Here is a 20,882-nt window from a genome sequence, read left to right as displayed (position 1 = left end):
CGTGGCTCCCCCTACAAAGGCCTGTGGCCCCTAGGTCTGGGTACACATTAAATGTCTAGGCGGACGAAGAAACCGTGAAGCGTCGGGGAAAGCAAGAGAAGAGGGTTTGGGTTGGGGGAGAGACTAAGGTTGGGCTAAGCAGAGGGGGAGCCTGCGGTGGAGCTGTGGTTGGGGGATGTGGGTTTTGTGGCTGAATTCAAAGGTGAGGTAAGAAACCAGGATCGGAGCTGACTGTCAGGGTGGAGTTCACAGGTCCAGGAAAGGTTAGGTTGCTGGGGGGTGCTGACGGGGCTGAAGAAAGACCAAAGAGGGGGCGAGGCTGGGTGGTCTCCGGGGCGCGAGGATGGAGGCGAGGCCCCCCTCCAAAGTCTGTGATTGGATGCTCCTTTAGTCCCGCCTCTCCAGAGCCCCCTCTCCTCAAGCCCCGCCCACACCGCCGGGCGCGCGCCTGGGGAGCGGGGAGGGGGACCAAGCCGGAGAAGGGGGGAGGGAGAGAGGAGAGGCTCGTGCACGCGCCCCACTCACTGCGGGTGCGCGAGCAGCGCGCTCCCGCCGCCCGCGTCGCCATCTTTTCCCCCTCCGTCTGTCTGTCTGCCGTTGGCTTTGTCCGTCTGCAGCGCCGCCCCTCGGCTCCCCGCCACCGGCTCGGCCCGAAACCGCCCTCCGCCTGCCGGGGCTCAGTCTCGGAGAGCCCCGGCCCGGCCGGCCCGAGCTGCGGCCCGGGGCCCATTGTCCGGCGGTCCGTCTGTCCGGAGGCGGGGCCCAGGGACGCGGCGCGCCGCGGTGCGCCGAGGCTCCGGGTAAAAAGACCCCCGTCTCCTTTCCTCCGGGGCTAGGCTGAGGATGCAGGGGCTCCCCGCTCTCTCCCTTGTTCGCCCGCTGTCGGTCCTTTTGTCTGTGTCTGGGGAGGGGGCTTGGTGCTCGCTCTGGCCGGAGGGCGGGGGTAGCCCAGGCTCCGACGCTCCCCCTGCGCCGGGTTCCCCAGACGAGGCCGGACCCGGCTGGCTCCCCACGGGCCGTTCCTCTTTCAGTCCCTCTGGCGGTCTCGGGCGCGGGAGGGACGTCCGCGCCGCCGCCCTCCCGCGGTGGGCCCAGGTCGGGCTGGGCCGGGCACTACCGGGGCGGCCCCGGCGTCTGACAGGCTGGGGTGGAGCCGGGGGAGGAGGAGGATGGGCGTGGGAGTGCAGACCCGGGTGTCAGTCCCGCGTCGCGGTCTCGCAGAACGGCTTCTAAATTTAGATTTCTGAGAAGACTGTGTCGTCTGAGGGTTTGTCTGAGCCGCCTCGGAAGACCTCTGGCTTTTGTCGGTAATTCCCGGGTATCTACCTGTGCTCAGAAGATCGAAGCCAGAGGGACCATCTCGGCTGATTGATTGTACACCTTCTCCAGACCAAAGAAAGTGGGAACAGGGTGAACAGTGAGGCAGCTACGTGACCAGCTTTCTCGTCCTCTCCTTTTTGGCAGATACAAATCACTGGGATTCGGGCGAGTTTACTTTGCTCCGTGGGAACTGCACCAGAGCTGGAGGTGGGAGTGCACCCTCTTTTCATAAAGCTTGGATTTCACCTGCTCCTTTTGTTTTTTTCCCCCATGCTAAAGTCTGTGGTGTGTCCTGAAAGCTGCAACCTAACACCTGTGGGAGAGCAGGGACAATGTTAAGGGGCGATGTTGGCCTCCCTCCAAAGGACTCTTAACCTCGTTCTAAAGGCAAAGCTTCCTTCCTTTTTACGTAGAATCCCTTGTAAACCTGAACCTCACCGTTTACTTTCTTCCCATTACGTTTTTTCTTCCAGATGGTGGTGATGTTCAGGCGGCTCTCCATTTACATTTTTGTGTTAGTTTCAGATTCAGTCTTGGGAACTGAGGCAGTGTTAAAAGAAGAACTGAATGCATGATCTTTAGGGCAACGCGTCTATGAATTTTATTACCTTTTATGGCCTATAAAACGGTCGTCTAACCTCTGAGATCTTGCTATGTAGTCAAGAATGCACTTATATTGCCATTTATGTATGTATGTATGTATGTATGTCTTTTCTTATTTATTTCCTTATTGAGTCCACGACCCACTGACTTTTTTTTTATTTTTGAGGTAGAGAAGGGTATTTGCTTATCCCCCCCTCCCCCACGTAATCCCTCAGGTGTGAAGTCCCATTGGGTACCATCTGGTCAGTTCCCCATTTGGCCGCTAGGAGGATTGTGAGATGCAGTGGATACTGCCTATTTCAATATGCAGATGCTCATCTCTGTTTCTGACTTGTGGCTTCAGTATTGAACTGTTGCCTCACCAAGATGATCTGAATTGAGCATGTCTCAAGTTATTTGGCCTTCCTTCAGAAGGATCTTCATTACCTTTATCACACAGTTTCAATTTCTGATCTTGATTAGGAGAAAATTTAAAGATTAGTTAATATTTCATTTTTCCTTATATAATAGAGAGGTGTAGCTCTACAAATGTTGGGAAAAAATGATAATGTGCATTTCATTCAACTTTCCATTTTATGATTCCACAGGAAAAGACCCAAAGTGAATATTCCTTCACTGCTTATGCTAATAACTACTTGATTGGAAAGAAATGATCTCTGCAAACAAAACTTAGAACAGAGAATACATACCATTAGCATTAGCTCACAGAAAGTGCCCTCTAACTAGTTAAAATTGATTTTACTGTATACATTTGAAGCTGGTTTTTTGTTGTTGTTGTTTTAATTAAAGGTCTGAAAAAGAACTGTGTTTGATATGCAGATATGATAGAAGACTGCCTGAAAGCTGCTTCCTTTGCCACTTCCTGTGGAGGCCTGTCTTTGCCATTTGCGGTTTCTTTCTTTTGGTAAGGGGAGGCAGGATCTGATTACAGGTCTGAGATCCTTTCTAGCTACATGGAGGAGTTAGTTGGCATAACAGGAGATGAGTCTTCACTAACTGGAGTGCAGAGTATAGCTAGCAGTGGCCTCTCAGAATGCTTCTTAAGGCATTAAACTACTTGCTTATTCAGTATAAGTACAATTTGAAAGGGCAGGAAGTGAAAGAAAACTTAGAGGGTGACCAAATCCATATTCTTGTCCTTGGTAGGGAAGAGAATCTCTTTTTTTAATCTGTTTATTCACTGTGCCTTTTTTTAAATTTTTTTTTATTTTTATTTTTTTTCAATATATGAAATTTATTGTCAAATTGGTTTCCATACAACTTCACTGTGCCTTTCATAGAAAATTTCAGTTTTCACTACTAATCCATTTCAGACTCTTTAACAACACTTACTGCTGGGAAAGTCTTTCTTAGAAACTAACCAGGAACCTCCAGGCTTATGTATCTGTTCCCTCCAGTTTCAGGGAAGCAGATGCAGGTCTCTGCAGCACGTCTCCTTTGGGGAGCTTTTCTCTTTGTTCTTCCCACTGATCTCTTTGCTACACAGAGGCTGGATTAAAAAGAGGCACTAAAGTTATTAACTTTGCCACTCCAGAGCATGTGAGCAGGGCCAGGTTGATATTCCACACTGGAATGTTGAATTAATACTCAACAGTGTGGATAGCATCTGGCTCTTCTGGTGAGAGCTCATCTTCAACATTGGAAGCCTGATTTGATTCAGTGCCCTGTCATCCACAGTGCCTAGCACTGTGCCTACCTCGCTAGGTAGAGGCTCTATTTCCTGTGCTGATTTCGTTTATAGATGCCTAAAAGTTTTGAGATGTTTCCTGTCTCGCAGGGATGTGGTGCTTTGTCACCTCCAGGCAAGATAACTTCTTGAAAAAACATCTGGAGGTTCCCATTTGTGCAGATTGCAGGGCTTGACTTCCAGTGGGCGTGTAACATGTGAGCTGCCACCCTCTTTAGCTTCCATCTGCTTCCTTTTACATTCATGGGGGTTATCCATTTGAGCCTGCAGTGCTTCTAAAACTGTTACCTAAGTGTTTTGCTTCCTTTTCTATCCGGTGACCTTGATCATGATCACATAACAGTGTTCTGGATTCCACAGATAGATTTAGAGTAGAATTCTCTAAATCCTTTGAAGGAGTCCCTTCTTAAACTTCTTGGGACCTGGATGTTGTGCTAGAAATTTCTTCCTTCCTTTCTTTCTTTCTTTCTTTCTTTCTTTCTTTCTTTCTTTCTTTCTTTCTTTCTTTCCTTCCTTCCTTCCTTCCTTCCTTCCTTCCTTCCTTCCTTCCTTCCTTCCTTCCTTAAGTTTATTTATTTATTTTGAGTGAGATAAAAAGCACGAGTGGGGAAGGGGTAGAGAGAGAGGGAGAAAGGAAGAATCCCAAGCAGGCTCCGCATTGTCAGCACACAACCAAATGCGGGGCTTGAACTCACGAACTGTGAGATAATGACTTGAGCCCAAGTTGGATGCTTAACCAACTAAGCCACCCAGGTGCCCCCATTTCTTTCTTTCTTTAATTAGTTCAATTATTTATAACTGGTGAGTTTTATATGCTCAATAACTTTTTTAAAAGTCTTTTTATCTTTAATTTTGTCTAATTTCTGGGAAAAATGGCACGTGGTAACAATATGTTTTTTATTGTAGGTCAGCACCCTGCAAGGAAGTAGTAACATATCCAGTTGTGAAACTGGGAAAGGCCAGAACTTTTGGATCAGGAAAACATGTCCCGTCGGAAACAGACAAATCCAAATAAAGTTCACTGTGAGTATTGGGTTTTGTCTTCTGGAACCTGGGAACATTGAGGGTTGAAATGAAAGAGTAATCTCAATTTAGGTGAGATGCTTACACTAATTTGTGTAGGAAAAAAGGGTTAAAGAGGTTGAACGTGATGGGTTTAAAGTGTGTCTGGTTGCTGGAGGAAGTATTAGAAACCTGTCTTAGGAGTAAGTGCACTTGATTCATCCTTAGTATTCACATTAACAGACATTTATAGGATATCTGTGCAAAGCCTTGTGCTAGATGCCAGGACTGTAAAACAGCATAAGGATATATAAGACTATAGTGGAGCCACAGATACATAAAATAATATTTAAAAACACAAGATAGTATATGCTGAGTGCCATATAGGGATGCTAAGACTGTGTGTACTACAGAAGAGGAAGGAGTTCCATAGACTGAAGTAGCAAGGGAATGCTTCATGGAAAAGGCCCTAGACTGTGAGCTTAAACTGGGCCTTAGAAGGTAGGAAGTGGATTTTTAAAAAAGGAAGAAGGAAGAGGTAAAATCAGGTAGGGAAAATTATGTGAGCAAAGATAAAAGAAGGAAAGCACATGTTCAGGGGATAAGGAGACTTTGTATGAAGCAGACGTTATATTTATCCAGATATTCTAGGACATGAGTTTGGAGATGTTTAACTCAGGCCAAGTTCATACTTCATACTGTGGACTATAAGGAGCTACTAAGGGTTTTCAGGCAGAGAAGGGGAGGGGCATTTAGAATGCAGTGTGTCAGGACTACGAAGCAGTTTGTGTGATGGATCACATGAGAAAGACTAGTAACAGGAAAACTAGGTATGCATTATTGCCTTGCATTGTTTCTCAGCAGTTTTGTATGTATGTATATTTTATTTCAGTAATTAGACTGTAAAATTCTAGAGGGCAGAGACTATGTCCCATTTATATTTCTTGCTATTCCTCTTTACTTCTAGCACTGCTTATAAAGGATGTTCAAAGTGCCTTTTAAATTAACATTTAATATGTCTATCTATGCAGATTTTATATAATTGACCTGTTTCCTATGATCTGGGAAGATAAGCATCCTCACCCAAATGTTTATTTATTTATTTATTTTTATTAAAAAAAAAATGTTTTTTTTAGCCTTTATTTATTTTTGAGACAGAGAGAGACGGAGCATGAACGGGGGAGGGTCAGAGAGAGAGGGAGACACAGAATCTGAAACAGGCTCCAGGCTCTGAGCCATCAGCACAGAGCCCGATGCGGGGCTTGAACTCACGAACCGCGAGATCATGACCTGAGCCGAAGTCGGACGCTTAACTGACTGAGCCACCCAGGCGCCCCCCAAATGTTTAAAAAAGAGTCACATAGCACCTTTTATTATTGAGGACTGACCAAATAAAGTACAGCAGCATGCGAAGAGAATTCAGTGAAATAATACATAACGGTTATTTTGAAGGAAAACACTCTTCTACATATGAGAGGGTAGATTCGTCAAAGAGTTAAGATAAGAGGACTAAAGTTCATTAAAAATATCCTGCATACCAGGCACTCTGTACCTTATCTTATTGGGTAATTTCAAGAGTGAGAGAAGAAATAGTAGGAACAGAGGAATTAGGTGGACTTGAATATTTTATAAGTTAATGAGATCAGGGTGGCACACCTTCATTTACAATTAATTCTTCAACTTAACTCCTGGAAAAGTTGTAGAAGAGAACAAGTTGGATGCTTCTAGGAGTATGTTCTGGAATAGGTGGATGTGGAAGTCTGCTTAATATAAAGGTGAGTGAGTGGTTTAGGAAGGGTTTAGAAATTGATGCTACAACAATAAAATGTAGTGGGCCTGAATGTGAAGATTGTCAAGAGAGACATCTCTTGATCCAACTCAGAGGTTTAGGAGGGTTGTCTTCTCCTCTCTGATTGAAAACAAGTATCAGTAAAAGACACAGATGTGACCCCAAGAAGGCAGGGAAGGAAAGGTATTCTTAGTAGATGGGTTCACAAATAAGGCGGTCATAGGAGTTGGGTGTTTACTTAAAAAAGCCGTCTGTCCAGGGCACCTGGGTGGCTCAGTCAGTTGAGCGTCCGACTTTGTCTCAGGTCATGATCTCACCGTTTGTGGGCTTGAGCCCCATGTCGGGCTCTGTGCTGACAGCTCAGAGCCTGGAGCCGCTTCAGATTCTGTGTCTCCCTCGCTCTCTGCCCTTCCCCCGCTCATGCTCTGTCTCTCTCTCTCTCTCTCTCTCTCTCTCTCTCTCTCTCTCTTAAAAATAAACATTAAAAAAAAATTTTTTTTTTAAGCCATCTGTCCAAAGAGACTTGGTTAGATTTAAGGAGAGTAGGTGGCAGGGAATGATGGCCTGATTGTGATAAGGCCAAGGGAAGCTAGGCTTGTATGGCCTTTGCCTGTGTCCATGTAGCGTATATCCATCAGCTGAATCTCCTCCCACCATAGTTGAACCCAGGGTGAGTTGGTATTGGGTCAGAAAACAGATGGACAAACAGGCCATGGAGAAGATAAGAGAGTATTACACATCCACAGCTGCAGAAATGTAGTTTCCAGAGCCGAGTCAATATCATATTGTGGTGGAATGGGTGGGGCTGTGCGGGCTCTGAGGAAGTGACCGTTATGAGGGCCATGAACAGAAATGTTCAGCTGCAACTAAAAAGCAGACCCCCAGGGAGGGACTGTTTTCGGAGATGTATTTGGATGGGGAACCATGAAGGCTTCTCAGGTAATAGACTGAGCTTGACTAAAGAAGAAAAGACACTGAGATTTGCTGGTGTCTTGGGACTTTGTGCTTATTTACTGTTTGGGGACTGAAGCAGATCCTGCCTTTTTAAAAACAGCATTTTCTCCTTGCCCATGACAAAAGTGGCAGGTAGAAATAGGTAGTTTCAGTCTTCTGCCCGCTTGAGTCTCCTGTTCCCTTGCAGTGAAATGGAACCAATCAAATGTATTGAATTTAATGCTGCTTATCTATTTAAAATAAGTGGAATGGACTCAAGGTCTGGGAGGCAAGAATGTCTGCAGAAGCTTTGCTGAAATGTTAAAGCCAGTCGGCACTTGAGTAATGGCTGAGCTCCATTACATCTGCCTTCTGGGAAGAAGATTGAGTCATGAAACTCAGAGCCCACCTAAAAGAGTATATTAAGAATCCCACTGCTGTAGGGGTGCCTGGGTGGCTCAGTCCGTTAAGCTTTCGACTCTAGATTTCAGTTCAGTTCATGATCTCATGGTTTGTGGGTTCAAGCCCCATGTCAGACTCTGCAGTGACTTTGTGGACCCTGCTTGGGATTCTCTCTCTCCCTCTCTCTCTGCCCCCCACACCCCAAATAAATAAATAAACATAAGGAAGGAAGGAAGGAAGGAAGGAAGGAAGGAAGGAAGGAAGGAAGGAAGGATCGATCCCACTGCTGTAGCCTGGCAGCATTTATCACATCCACTTGAGAAGCCAGCGGGCAGGATGCACTGGCATTTACTTGGCTTTCCTCAGGACTGTCTCTGTATCTGAATTACCATCATGATCTCTCCTTTCCCCAGAAACATCCACACGTACTCTTGTAGTTTGCTCAGTTCATTAATAGATTTGATACAGAGCTTTTGGAATAAAAGCCCAGAATTATTGGTTTCAGAGAAACTGCTGAGGGGTATTAGACCTTCCTCTGCCCCTCCTTCCTCATCTCACCTCCTTCTGAGTACAAGTTTCTGTCAGCTGTTTTCTAGAGAGGTTGAAAATAGAGTCCCTTGTACACTCTCATTTGATGTGTTTATGCCAAGCAAACCACTAAGAAAAGGAGAACTCTTTCTTCAGAGGCTTTTGTTTTCAGATTGAAAAGTACATACAAGACTAAAAACTTTGAATTTCAATAAAAGCTTCTCAGCTTTTATAGAGAAGTAGGAAAAAAAGCCTTTAAAGTGCCTTCTCTTCCAAAAAACGCAACTTGTTTTGTCCTCGTTCATTCTGTCAACATCCTTGTGAAGTAAATGGCTATGTTCCCGGCATGTGGTAGCACCTTGGGTCACAGAGACTGTCAGCTGGAATGGAATCCTAAGCCCCTCACTCCCAAGACTAGCTCATTTTTTCTGCATTTGACTTCTGCTCTGTTGGAATATTTTTCAGCTGCTTTGCTTTCTTTAATTTCAGTCAGCCAGAAATTGCATGTGTTTAATTGCACCAGTGACTCAAGAAAGAGAATTGTAAAATCTTTGCCTTTCTAGTAACTTTTATCCCAGGCTTCTCCTCTGTTCTACAGACTTGCTTGGATGGCCTTGTTCTTGTCTAGTCTGGAACACCTTAGCCAAATCAGACAAACAGTATCTTGATTTCATACCAAAAAAAAGAAAAGGTAGCACCTTGTTTTTTACTGTAGAGCTTAGATTACTTGTTCTTAACTATTAATAGACAAATAAATACCCATGTTAAATAAGATGGTTGCCCTACATTAATATCTAGAGACCTGAGTGTTTTTTTAACCTATTCCAATAGTTTCAAGATAGAAGGAAATAATAATTCTACATTAGAAAAGCAGACAAATTTCCAATTCTGTGTCTCCCTCTCTCTCTGTCCCTCCCCCACTCATGCTGTATCTCTCAAAAATGAATAAACGTTAAAAAAATTTTTTTAATAAAAAAAAAAAGAAAAGCAGGCTGTTGTATAACATTTCTCAAGTGCCAGTATTTCTATGGATCACATTATATTTGAGTTACTATGACATAATTTTAGCAGATATCACTACCTTTTTATGAAAGGATAATTCTGGGCAGTCAGATTTACAGCTTAGGTATATAGGGCCTACTGGAAGATCATGATATGCCCAAATCGCTTTTTTAATGGTTTTTATATATTTTGCTTTCTGTCAATGTTTAAGATAAGAATGGCCCTAAGGAATAAAGTTTACCTTAGCCTTTTCCAGGAGTCAGGAATAGAACCAAACTGCCAAAAGGGAATGACAATTAATGTATTCTAACTATCCTAAGTGAGATTGCCAGCAAAAGTCCTAGATAAAGACGTTGTATGGAATTAACTCTTCTCTGTTCCGTGAAGGCCCAAATATTTAGACAATATCAATAGACAAAAATTTTCAGCTCAAGTTGGTGGGTCTAAACTGAATCACTGGTAGATCTTGAGAGGTATTTATCCTTTTAGATGCCCTTCTACTAATGCAATGCAATTACCTATTAAGGGGGGAAAAAGTGTATTCTTCATATGTTATAAACCTAGTTTTTTTCTGGGTAGGTTTCTTTAGAGATGAGAAGTATCACTGATGAGAGTGGTCTACCCTTTGATAATCATATGTTGGTACATGACGTGTTCCTCAGTGCCATTTCTACCCACGGTTTCCAGGTCCAAAAGCATGCATCTACCCAGAAGAATTCAGTAACTAATCCAGTTGGCCATGGTCTTGTGGTTACAGTGGAACCACCATGAAGAAAACTATTTTACTTCTGCAAAGAAGGATGAGAAGGTGCTATAACACAGAATTTTTTTTTTGTTCTTCCTTGCAGTAATTTATGTCCAGTTTATGATCTTGATATTTTGGAAATGGACTTAAGGCAGCTTATTTTTCTTTTACTTGAGTGCTCTGTGGCTAGAAGTTCACTTGAACCCTTGCCACCTCTACTCCCATTCCCAGTAGCAATCAGAGTAGCCACAGTATTAGTTACTCTGGCCCCAGCATGGTAACTCATCATAGGGTATCAGAACCATCAAAATGATGGGTCCCTTTGTCATTTACTGGCCCTAAGAACATTATTTTGATCTTTGAGGTGTAGCATCAGTTTCTTGTGGTTCGAAGGTAACATTATCACTAGGATCAGAGCCATTCTTCTCACACAGAGACAAGTGTTTGTTTTCAGCAGCACAACTCTGGTGAACTATCTAAACTGCTTACATCAAGGGTGCCTGGGTGGCTCAGTCGTTTAAGCGGCCGACTTCGGCTCAGGTTATGATCTCGCGGTCAGTGAGTTCAAGCCCCGTGTCGGGCTCTGTGCTGACAGCTCAGAGCCTGGAGCCTGTTTCAGATTCTGTGTCTCCCTCTCTCTGACCCTCCCCTGTTCGTGCTCTGTCTGTCTCTGTCTCAAAAATAAATAAACGTTAAAAAAAAAAATTTAAACTGCTTACATCACTGCTAAAAAGCAGTTTCAAAATATGGATATTAAAATTGTACACACCTGGGTTTGAATACTTTGTTCTATAGACTTGAGTTTTCTCTTAAGTAAAATATGTGTAGGAATACCTACCACATAGAGTTTTGCAGAGAATTAAGATAAAAACTATAAAGCACTGGGGCACCTGGGTGGCTCAGTCGGTTAAGTGTCCGACTTCAGCTCAGGTCATGATCTCATGGTTCATGGGTTCGAGCCCCTCATTGGGCTCTCTGCTCTCAGCAAAGAACCTGCTTCAGATCCTCTGTCCCCCTTTCTCTTTGCCCCTCCCCTGCTTATTCTCTTTCTCTCTCTCTCTCTCTCAAAATAAATACATAAACTTAAAAACAACAACAACAACAACTATAAAGCACTTAGCTTAGAGCCTGGAACCAGGATATGCCAAATAGTAGTTATTAGTGTTTAGCACTTAGCATCTAGATGCTCACTGAATTTTTGCTGAACAAATGCCAAAGTGAATCACATGAAGCCTCCTTTACATCAGTTCTTTCATCGTCCAAGGACTGATAGCACAGGTCAACTGACCATTTCTCCTGCCGCATTGTATCCTGTCTTGGAACCTGAACCTGTTTATGTTCCTTTTTTCTTTTCAGTAAGAAAGTGCCTGGCCTGTTGTCAGACATTTCACTAGGGCTTTTTATTCTCTCTTGGTGGCTGGGAGTGGGAACTGTAGTTTCCACTCTGACTGAGATAATGGAAACCTCAAGAAACCCAATTCTCTTTTCTCCTTATGCCTGGCCTCTTGGAAATAAAAGAGCACTTAAATATTAACTCTTCAATAACCACAAAGATCCTAGGCAGAGTTCATTGCAAATGAATGCATAATCAAGGACGGTCCTGGGCTTCTGGATACCCCATATGAAAAAAGAAAAAGGAAAAAATACCTCATTGACCAGGGAGACTAGATAAAATATTATTTCTTGCAAATTAGTTGGTATGTTTCAGGAAGTTTGTTCCTCAGCAAAAATGAGTTCATATATTATCTGTTCTCCATTTAGTCTGTCATTCAACCAGTTGTTGATTTGCTTGTGGCTAATTCTGGTAGACAAAGAAAATCAAGGCAGAACTTCCAAAGTATCTCTCGCAAGGGGAATGGATGAAAGATGAGATTAGAGAGATTGTTATTTGGAAGGATTATTTGAAGCACTTGTTTATAGTCAGAGATGAACTCTGAGTCAGGGCCATAATGTTAGTATGCTAAGATTCAGAGATTGTGCCCACATTTGTTGCCCTATCTGTATTATCCCATCACTTTGCCTCTTCTGCCTCTGTCTCCCCAATCCTGATGGTAGGTTATCCGTGGAATTGATATTCTGACGTTAAATTTGTTAAGTAGCAATTGATTACCTTTTGAAAGGAGTCAGGATTGGGAGGATTTAAGCAAGTGATGCTTTCTAGAGCATCTGGCTCACTGCCCAGGAAGAGTAGCCATGCCCAGAAACTCCAGGAGGCAGCAAGCTAAGAGATGGATGACCCCACAATAGGGTACCTGCCTGTCTCCCAACTTTGAATGGTCTGACTTTCCACCCAGCTTGCCTGGGATATGCTGTCTAGCTGGTGGCCTGACTGTTTTTCCTTGTGACCACCAGGGGATCAAGTATTTGCTGGGCTAGAAGAGCAAGCCCGCCAGGCGATGATGAAAACTGATTTTCCTGGAGACCTTGGCAGTCAGCGACAAGCTATCCAACAACTAAGAGATCAGGACTCCAGTAGCAGTGAGTTCTGCACCTTCTGGTAATGACTCAGGGCAATGGGAGAAGAATTATCAGAGTGTGTGTGCTCTGGGGATTTTGCATGGGGGTTGGGAGGAAGACATGAAGAAAGAGATTTGTGGATCCTCAGTGTTCCCAAAGGTGTTCCAAGGTGTATGAGCATATGCTTATCCAGAGAGAGGACAGGTTTGGCATTATATTTTTTTTTAACTCATGGACTGCAGTACTTGATACAGTGCCATACACAGATAGGTTTGTGATGACTGTGATAGACAGGGGTATAGAGATCATTCGTACAGGAGCAGTCCCTGGGTTAGGTGAAATGAAAATAATCCCTGTCTCCTAGAATCTATTTACTTAAAGTTAACAAAATATAAGAGTGGCATTAATGAAATTTTTGCTTGAGGACCCAGTTTGAATGTCACACAAGAGGATTTGCTTACTAATGAGATTATGCATCATATAAAATGCTAAAGTCTGGGTACCTGGGTGGCTCACTCTGCAGGGCATGTGAGTCTTGATCTCAGTCCGAGCCCCACAGTGGGCATAGAGACTACTTTTAAAAGAATAAATTAATTTTTTTAGAAAAGCAATAAAGTGCTAAAGTCAGTGTCTTTCTACACCAAGTCCTAAGTAGATCCCTGGAAGGAGATGGCAAAGACAGTGATTGGTAACTAACTGAGCCTGATGGATCATCTGTTCCATGACCTGCCTGAACAAATACATTTTGAGATATATTTGTTGAAATACAAATTTCCTAGGATGATTTCCATACTTTACTAATCATATCCATCTGATATTGGATATTATTACTGTCAATTCAGAGTGACATTTTTAATTTTTCTGTACATTTGGGATTAAAGAATAACAAAGAGGGAAAGAATTCAGGGGCCTTCTAGGAACTAGTTTTCACTCAAATTAATAATTTAGCAAAAAAAAAAAATTAGCATCTAATTGCTCAGGTACAGAAAAAACGAAAGATTTTTAGAAAACCTATGGGAGCCACCAGTTTGAATAACAGGATAGGAATGGCAATGTCTATAAAAGTTTAATAGGTTTCCATTCTGGAAAAGCTGAATCATCCCTCTAGATGGCATACTTATTTTTTTTTAAATCTTTGGAATTCTATATTTGGATTTTTGATCAGTCACATAGCGTGTTTGATACAGTAGTGTCTTAGACTAAGTTTACAAGTACTCTGGATAAACTGGTGAGAAAATATGGTATGATTTAATCTATTCAAATCCTGCATCGTTGAGATAAATTCCCACAAAAGCTTTGGGCTAGGGAATAAGGCATACATATGATATAGATCTTTCCAGGGCCCAAATCCAGTCCACCAACCAAGCAGAGTATCTAACAGAGACCCACATAACTACTAGCAGATGATTTGGTTAGATTTTCTTATGAAGACAAAGAATGTAACCAGTTTTGCCAGATACTGGTGGATTTAAAAATTACACGAGGGGTGGTAGAGAGAAGACAAGAAGCACTGTAACTAGGAAAGCTGAGTCTCACAGGTGACAGTCTACCCTGTATTTCTCTTGCTCACAGTCAGGCCCAGGAATCCAGAATCTAAGGGTGGTTGGGATAGGGTTGGAGTCTGACAGCTTCCCTAGGCTTGGCTTTCTCTTGTGATCTTCAAGGTACTCATACTTTTTTTCCCTTTCAGAACAAACTCCCTATTATTATCGTGGTTTTTAAAAAATCTTTTTCTTTTCTATGTATTTTATAATGAGGGAACAAAAATCAACCCACAAAAATTTTGCAGACCCCTCAGCCACAAGTAGACCTCCCCACAGCCACATCCTACCCCCTAAATGAAAATAAACTCAATTCTTACTTTAGTTTTAAGAAATTGTATTTCATCCTAAAGAATGTCCTGTTCCCTCCACTTAATGCAGTCAGTTATCCATCAGATAATCCAAAGAACCAATGTAAACAATGGATTTATTTAGCCTGGAATCCTGAGTTACTAGCAGAGTAAGAACCCACTGAGTCAGGTACCACAACAAATGGCCTGAGGTTGGTTGCTGTGCTGTTTTTTCCACTGGACTGAACAAACTTTTCCCTATAAAGTAGACATTATTTTTAACTAATTGACTATTATCTCCTTTATTGATTAAGAGGAAGGAAAAACTTCCTTGTTTCTCTGTGTGCCTTGGGGTTTTTTGGGAGAGAAAAGATTAGTGGGACACAGAATAGAATAGTGTATGTGATACCAAGGAAAAAATCATGCAGGGGGTTATGGAGAAAAGTAAGTAATAAAATCAGTGAGAAGTGTGGGTAGGTCAGAGGTGATGTGTTGTGGGAATGAATGAGCATGGTGTGAGGTGCATAGGAGGTATGATTTGAAGTATGAGGTATTTGGGAATCATGTAAGAAGAATTATTTTTATGATAACATACAGGGCCCAATAACCATTGTCTAATGGTTTTGCCTGAGATTTTCTCTTTAGTGTGCAAATGGCATTATAAATAAGAGCTAGCAGCTCTTTCACTTAACATGATTTGTATCCACTATCCAACTATATAGACTATTCATTGATATAAACTCTGTTGTGGAAGATCTGAAAATGTTTTCATTATAGCTACAAACTCTAAGGTGGAAAGCAACTCAAGGCCTATTTATGCAAAAATCAGAACTAGTGACCAATTTGTGTGTTCTAGGTGACAGTGAGGGTGATGAAGAGGAGACCACACAAGATGAAGTCTCTTCCCACACATCAGAGGAAGATGGAGGGGTGGTCAAAGTGGAAAAAGAGTTAGAAAATGTGGAGCAGCCTGTTGGTGGGAGTGAAGTGGTAGAGCATGAGGCAAGTGACAAATGGTTCCTGAGTCCAGGAACCCCCCCGACCCTTCTGCTCAGCCCTGATGCCTGATGGTCTCCTGGACCTTCATGTGAAGCCCATCTTCCTCCACAGATCCATTTACCCAAACCTCAGACACAACTCTCATCACACCAGCTTTCCTGTCCACCCACATGTCACTAACTGAGGTACAGCTCCCCCACTTCTTTCCAGACGGAATATCCACTTTTGCAAGACTGTCGGCTGACTTCCTGAAGTGTACTCTCGAATATGCTTGCAAATTTAAGTCAGAGTGTTACCTGAGGTGCCACCTTCTCACTAAATTGTTTCCTGAGGATTCCTGCAAGAAGGACAGCCGGAAGGAAGCTAATCCGAGAGAGTTAACCTTAGGGGAAAAAACAGAGAAGCTGTCCCTGGGGCAGCCCTATGTCCTCATGGCAGGAAGCCTTGGAGAAAATAAAGATAGGAGCAAATTTTATTCCCTTGCCCTATTACTTTTTCTTTCAGTCCATAGTGGAAACCTAAGAATAACATGTGATACCAGGTTGTGTTCTTTTTAACAGGATACCCTATTAAAAGAAGTAGGGGCAGGGAAAAGAGTGGTAAACAGTCTTAATGAATTGCCTACTTGTTGAATTGCAGGTCACGGGGAACTTGAATTCTGACCCCTTACTTGGACTCTGCCAGTGTCCCCTCTGCCAGCTAGACTGTGGGAGCCGCGAGCAGCTGATTGCTCATGTGTACCAGGTATGGGCTGGGGAGCCACTTGCTCCAGAACACGAGCGTCAGCAGCTTGTTTATTGGTTAGCCTTTGCCTCCAGCTCCCAGAGGAACCTTGGGCTGGTGCTTCCAATAAGAGTCCACTCCAGGCCCCAGAACATTTTAGAGACTAAGTGGGATATGTTGGGTAAAACCGTTGTCGGTTCCCAGGCAGACACCCTATGAAAACTTAAGTATAATTTTTTTTCCCAAATTAATGCATATTTAAATAGTTAAATCGAAGCTAAGATCCATTAATAATGAGGGCTTTGTTTTAAAGAAGAAAAAAATGAGTTCTCATAAATGTTTCTGTTATACTAGAGAAAGTGTAAATGAAGGGATCGGAAGAACACGAGCTTTTGTGCTCTTTTTTCCATGATCCAATCGCAGAGCACCTTTGCCTTGTGATCTATATTAGAAAGGCATCAGCACACATGGCAGCCTGAGCTTTACCATAAAGGGAGTTGGTTAACAAACAGACACATTTCTTTAGAAGATTGTTTTGAAAAGATTGAAGAAAAGGCAGGACAAAATCTCTTTTGGATACCAGTCTTTCTAGCTAGCTTCTACACTTGGCCTTCATTGCCTCCTTACCGTGCATTTGTGTCTGCACAGTGTGAGGCAAGCAGACAGAAATTATCCCAAGCATGAGTTCTTTGCAGGTTTTGAAGAGGGCTCTTGCTCTGGAGCCCTGTTGTTCATCAGGCCAGCTGCACGTTCCAGAACATAGTCAAAACTCAAGCTAATGAAATCTGAACAATAATCGGCATGGCCTGGCCCTTCTAAAGGCCTGTTAACACAAGACTCTTACTTTTCCAGGTGCTTAACGGGGAGAATTGTTGCAAATCCCTTGTTCTGAGACTAAGGAAAGGGGACATTTTTTAGAAAGCAGCTTCTAAGTGGGTATGACTTATCTTAAAGGTTGCATGAGTTGACAGATTAAGGCTCTGTTTTGCAGCACACTGCAGCAGTGGTGAGCGCCAAGAGCTATATGTGTCCTGTCTGTGGCCGGGCCCTAAGTTCCCCAGGGTCCTTGGGTCGTCACCTCCTAATCCACTCGGAGGACCAGAGGTCTAACTGTGCTGTGTGTGGAGCCCGTTTTACCAGCCATGCCACGTTTAACAGGTTAGCTGGCCACCTAAACCTCTTGGTCTGGGAACAAATTACTGGGTGTGGGTTCTGCTTTCCCAAATCAAAACAAAGGCTAGAGATAGGTAATGCAAAGGCAACTGACCCTTGACTCCTTGGAAATAAAATTAATGAAGCTAGTAAATATGCCCATTCCATTAGATATCCCCAAAGAGAAATGAATTCCCATTTCTTTCCTCTATCAGGATAATATTTTCATAAGAGATAGGGGTGGGGGAGAAGTCCAAGAACATTCATAATAAAGTTCACTGGAATAAGTGCTAAGAGGCCCCTGATATGAGGACACAGTCTCCACTGTGTCCGAGGAAGACTGGAACTATGTGAATTGTGTCCTAGTTCCATTTGCCAAGGGTACAATGCAGAGTCGTCCAAGGCAGGAGGGGCTGAGCCAGTGGACTACCCTAAAGGCAGCTTCTACTTCAAGGACTGCTGCTTCCACAGGAGGACTGCCCTGCCTGGCTCTTAGGAACACCACCAGCCAGCTGGAATGAAAACTGCATATTTGTGGGGGTCCAGCTGATACCTGGCTGTTGGCTTTGTGTCCAACTCCAGGTGGGCTTTATAACTTGATAGACCCCCCAGCCCAGAGAATTTGGGGAGTCGGAGAGCTAGAAGAGGTCTCCCAAGTACTCAAACTGACTCCTAGTTGTGAACTTGGAGCAACTGGTCTGGTAGGACAAGAGTAAGTCAGAGCTAGATACCTGAGCTAGACTAGAAAGAGACACTAACGATCCAAAATTTTTGTATTCCAGCGAGAAACTTCCTGAAGTACTTAATATGGAATCCCTACCCCCAGCCCATAGTGAGGGCCCCTCCAGTGCTGAGGGGAAGGACATTGCCTTCAGTCCTCCAGTGTACCCTGCTGGAATTCTGCTTGTGTGCAACAATTGTGCTGCCTACCGTAAGCTCCTGGAAGCACAGACCCCCAGTGTTCGCAAGTGGGCCCTACGTCGACAGAATGAGCCTCTGGAAGTAAGGCTGCAGCGGCTGGAACGAGAGCGCACGGCCAAGAAAAGCCGGCGGGACAATGAGACCCCGGAGGAGCGGGAAGTAAGGCGCATGAGGGACCGTGAAGCCAAGCGCCTGCAGCGCATGCAGGAGACTGATGAGCAGCGGGCACGCAGGCTGCAGCGGGATCGGGAAGCCATGAGGCTGAAGCGGGCCAATGAAACCCCAGAGAAGAGGCAGGCCAGGCTCATCCGGGAGCGGGAAGCCAAGCGGCTCAAGAGGAGGCTGGAGAAAATGGACATGATGTTGCGAGCTCAGTTTGGCCAGGACCCTTCTGCCATGGCAGCCTTAGCAGCCGAAATGAACTTCTTCCAGCTACCTGTGAGTGGGGTGGAGTTGGACAGCCAGCTCCTGGGCAAGATGGCCTTTGAAGAGCAGAACAGCAGCTCTCTGCACTGAACCCCTCCTGCCCTCTCACTCACCCAGGTCCCCAGGGATCAGTGTGGTAGCCACCCACAGGGCCCTGTCCTTACTGCCAGAGACAGGCCTGGGTTGGCTGCAGGTGGACCTGCGTACCTTTGCATGTGGGAGCGGGATGCTGGGATCAGCCAGAAGCCGACTTAACACGGCTCCGGACAAGGGAGTAGGCAGGCACTCCAGAGAACTGGACTCCCCAGCCCACTGCTGCAGGGCATGCTTCTAGGACTGCAGGGCCTGGTGCGGCCCACGGAATTGTGAGGGCAAATAAATTAATTTTATCTTTACTGGCCTTTTTCTGTTTTTCTCTCCATTTCATTCTAGCAAATGAAGTGATGTAGGAGAGACCCAGGTGGAAGTTTTCGGCAGGGACTTCTGGCAGATTGTCTTCTAAAGGGAGGGCACTCCTCAATTTAGGTGGCCCAGAGATCCCTTGTTTGGGCCTTTACAAGCTGATAAGGCATACCTATGACAAGAAAGAACCATTGCTGACTTTGTGAGAGTCCATTCCCAACAGCCTAACAAAGATCTTCTATAGTCCCAAAGGCCATTTAAACCTAGCGTACTTTTTCCAAACTCAGAAGTAGACACCTTTCCTCATAACTGGCATTTTCTAAAGAGATGCAGTATTTATTTAGGCTACGGGCTGGCTACTTTTCCCAGCGGAATTCAATTTGTCAAACTTTAAAAATCCTATCCTAGCGGCACCTGGGTGACTCGGTTAAACGTCCAACTCCTGGTTTTGGCTCAGGTCATGACCTCACATTTCAAGGGATTGAGCCCAATGTCAGGCTCTGCACAGGCTAGTGCAGAGCCTGTTTGGGATTCTAGGTCTCCCTCTCTGCCTCTCCTCCACTCACGCTGTCTCTCTCTCTCTCTCTCAAACTTAAAAAAGATTAAAAAAAATTTTTTTAATGTTTATTTATTTTTGAGAGAGAGAAAGAGCATGAGCAGGAGAGGGGCAGAGAGAGAGGGAGACAAAGAATCCGAAGCAGGCACCAGGCTCTGAGCTGTCAGCAGAGCCCAACATGGGGCTTGAACTCACAAATCAGATCATGACCTGAGCCAAAGTCGGGCGCTTAACCAACTGAGCCACCCAGGTGCCCCATAAACTTAAAAAAATTTTTTAATCCTATCCTAGACAGCAGTCAGCTTTATTGAGGAATATGTTCACAGAAGTAGCTCTAATATTGGAGCACCTGAATGGCTCATTTGGTTAAGCATCCAACTCTATTTGTAATTAAAAAAAAATTTTTTTTTTAGTTTATTTATTTTGAGAGAACACGAGCTGGGGAGAAGGGCAGAGAAAGCGAGAGAGAGAGAGAGAGAGAGAGAGAGAATTCCAGCAGGCTCCGTGCTGCCAGTATTGCGCCCAATGTGGGTCTCGATCTTACAAACCATGAAATCATGACCTGAGCCCAAGTCAAGAGTCGCTCAACCAACTGAGCCACCCAGGAGCCCACAGTGTCCAACTCTTGATTTCAGCTCAGGTCATGATCTCACTGTTTGTGAGATCCACCCCCCATGTTGGGCTCTTGTGCTGACAATGTGGAGCCTGCTTGGGATTCTCTCTCTCTCTCAGCCCCTCCCCTGCTCGTGCACGCACTCTTCTGTCTCTCTCACTCTCAAAATAAATATTTAAGAAAATCTAAAATTTCAAAAAAATTAAATAGCTCCAATATTAAGATCTATAGTACCAAGGAACTCTTGTTTGAGAGAAGTGATCCATCTTCTTATTTATTGCCCAGAGCCAAGGTAGAATAAAACCCATTGAGAAAAATCCAGAATTAAAGTGAGAAGAGAGTTGAAGTTGACAGTGGTCAAAGCCCAAGCAAAATGACCATTTTGTAGGTCTGCCAAGCCGAGGAGCCCAGAGCTGAGGTCATTTCTTAAAATTGTCTGTGATGGTACAGAACAAGTACAGAACTTTCCTTAGCCTGCACCAAAGGTTGTGTACAGTTTAGATAATTATAGATCTTGAGGTCCAGAAGGAAGTGCCCTAGTTAAGCTGTAGCCAGAAAAATAACTATGCCAGGAATGTGGACCTCTTCCAATATCATAACAAGGAAACTTGGACTCCTCTCCGACCTCCATAGGTTTAAGGCTATTAAATAGTGTTAACTGACAGCCCCCGCCCCCCAACCACCACCACCAAACAGGTTAATTCCTACCAGACAGGCTGAGATAGTTCTGTTTGGGGAACACAAAAATTTTAATAAACTTATTTCAAAGTACTGGACTTTTAAAAGAAAAT

At 44.0% G+C, this 20,882-nt stretch overlaps 1 protein-coding gene across 11 annotated transcripts; it reads left to right on the top strand.

The window, feature by feature from the left end:
- Window positions 1-500: 500 nt before the first annotated feature.
- ZNF821 (zinc finger protein 821) lies at window positions 501-18,915 on the top strand. Of its 11 annotated transcripts, XM_027076124.2 has the most exons (10): window positions 501-800; window positions 1,465-1,527; window positions 2,743-2,827; window positions 4,517-4,633; window positions 9,954-10,074; window positions 12,364-12,489; window positions 15,156-15,301; window positions 15,938-16,042; window positions 17,013-17,179; window positions 17,956-18,915. In XM_027076124.2, the coding sequence occupies exons 6-10, from the start codon at window positions 12,408-12,410 to the stop codon at window positions 18,608-18,610; spliced, it is 1,155 nt and encodes a 384-aa protein (XP_026931925.1). In that variant the 5' UTR covers window positions 501-800; window positions 1,465-1,527; window positions 2,743-2,827; window positions 4,517-4,633; window positions 9,954-10,074; window positions 12,364-12,407; the 3' UTR covers window positions 18,611-18,915. The 11 variants fall into 11 exon arrangements, with proteins under 11 accessions (XP_026931925.1, XP_053066753.1, XP_026931922.1 ...); XM_053210778.1 differs by lacking the exon at window positions 2,743-2,827; XM_027076121.2 differs by lacking the exon at window positions 9,954-10,074 and having other exon boundaries at window positions 502-800.
- The last annotated feature ends 1,967 nt before the right edge of the window (window positions 18,916-20,882 follow it).

The sequence above is a fragment of the Acinonyx jubatus genome, chromosome E2, assembly GCF_027475565.1.
Source record: "Acinonyx jubatus isolate Ajub_Pintada_27869175 chromosome E2, VMU_Ajub_asm_v1.0, whole genome shotgun sequence".
In the NCBI taxonomy this organism is placed as follows: domain Eukaryota; kingdom Metazoa; phylum Chordata; class Mammalia; order Carnivora; family Felidae; genus Acinonyx; species Acinonyx jubatus.
This window is presented reverse-complemented; position numbering and strand designations above follow the sequence as displayed.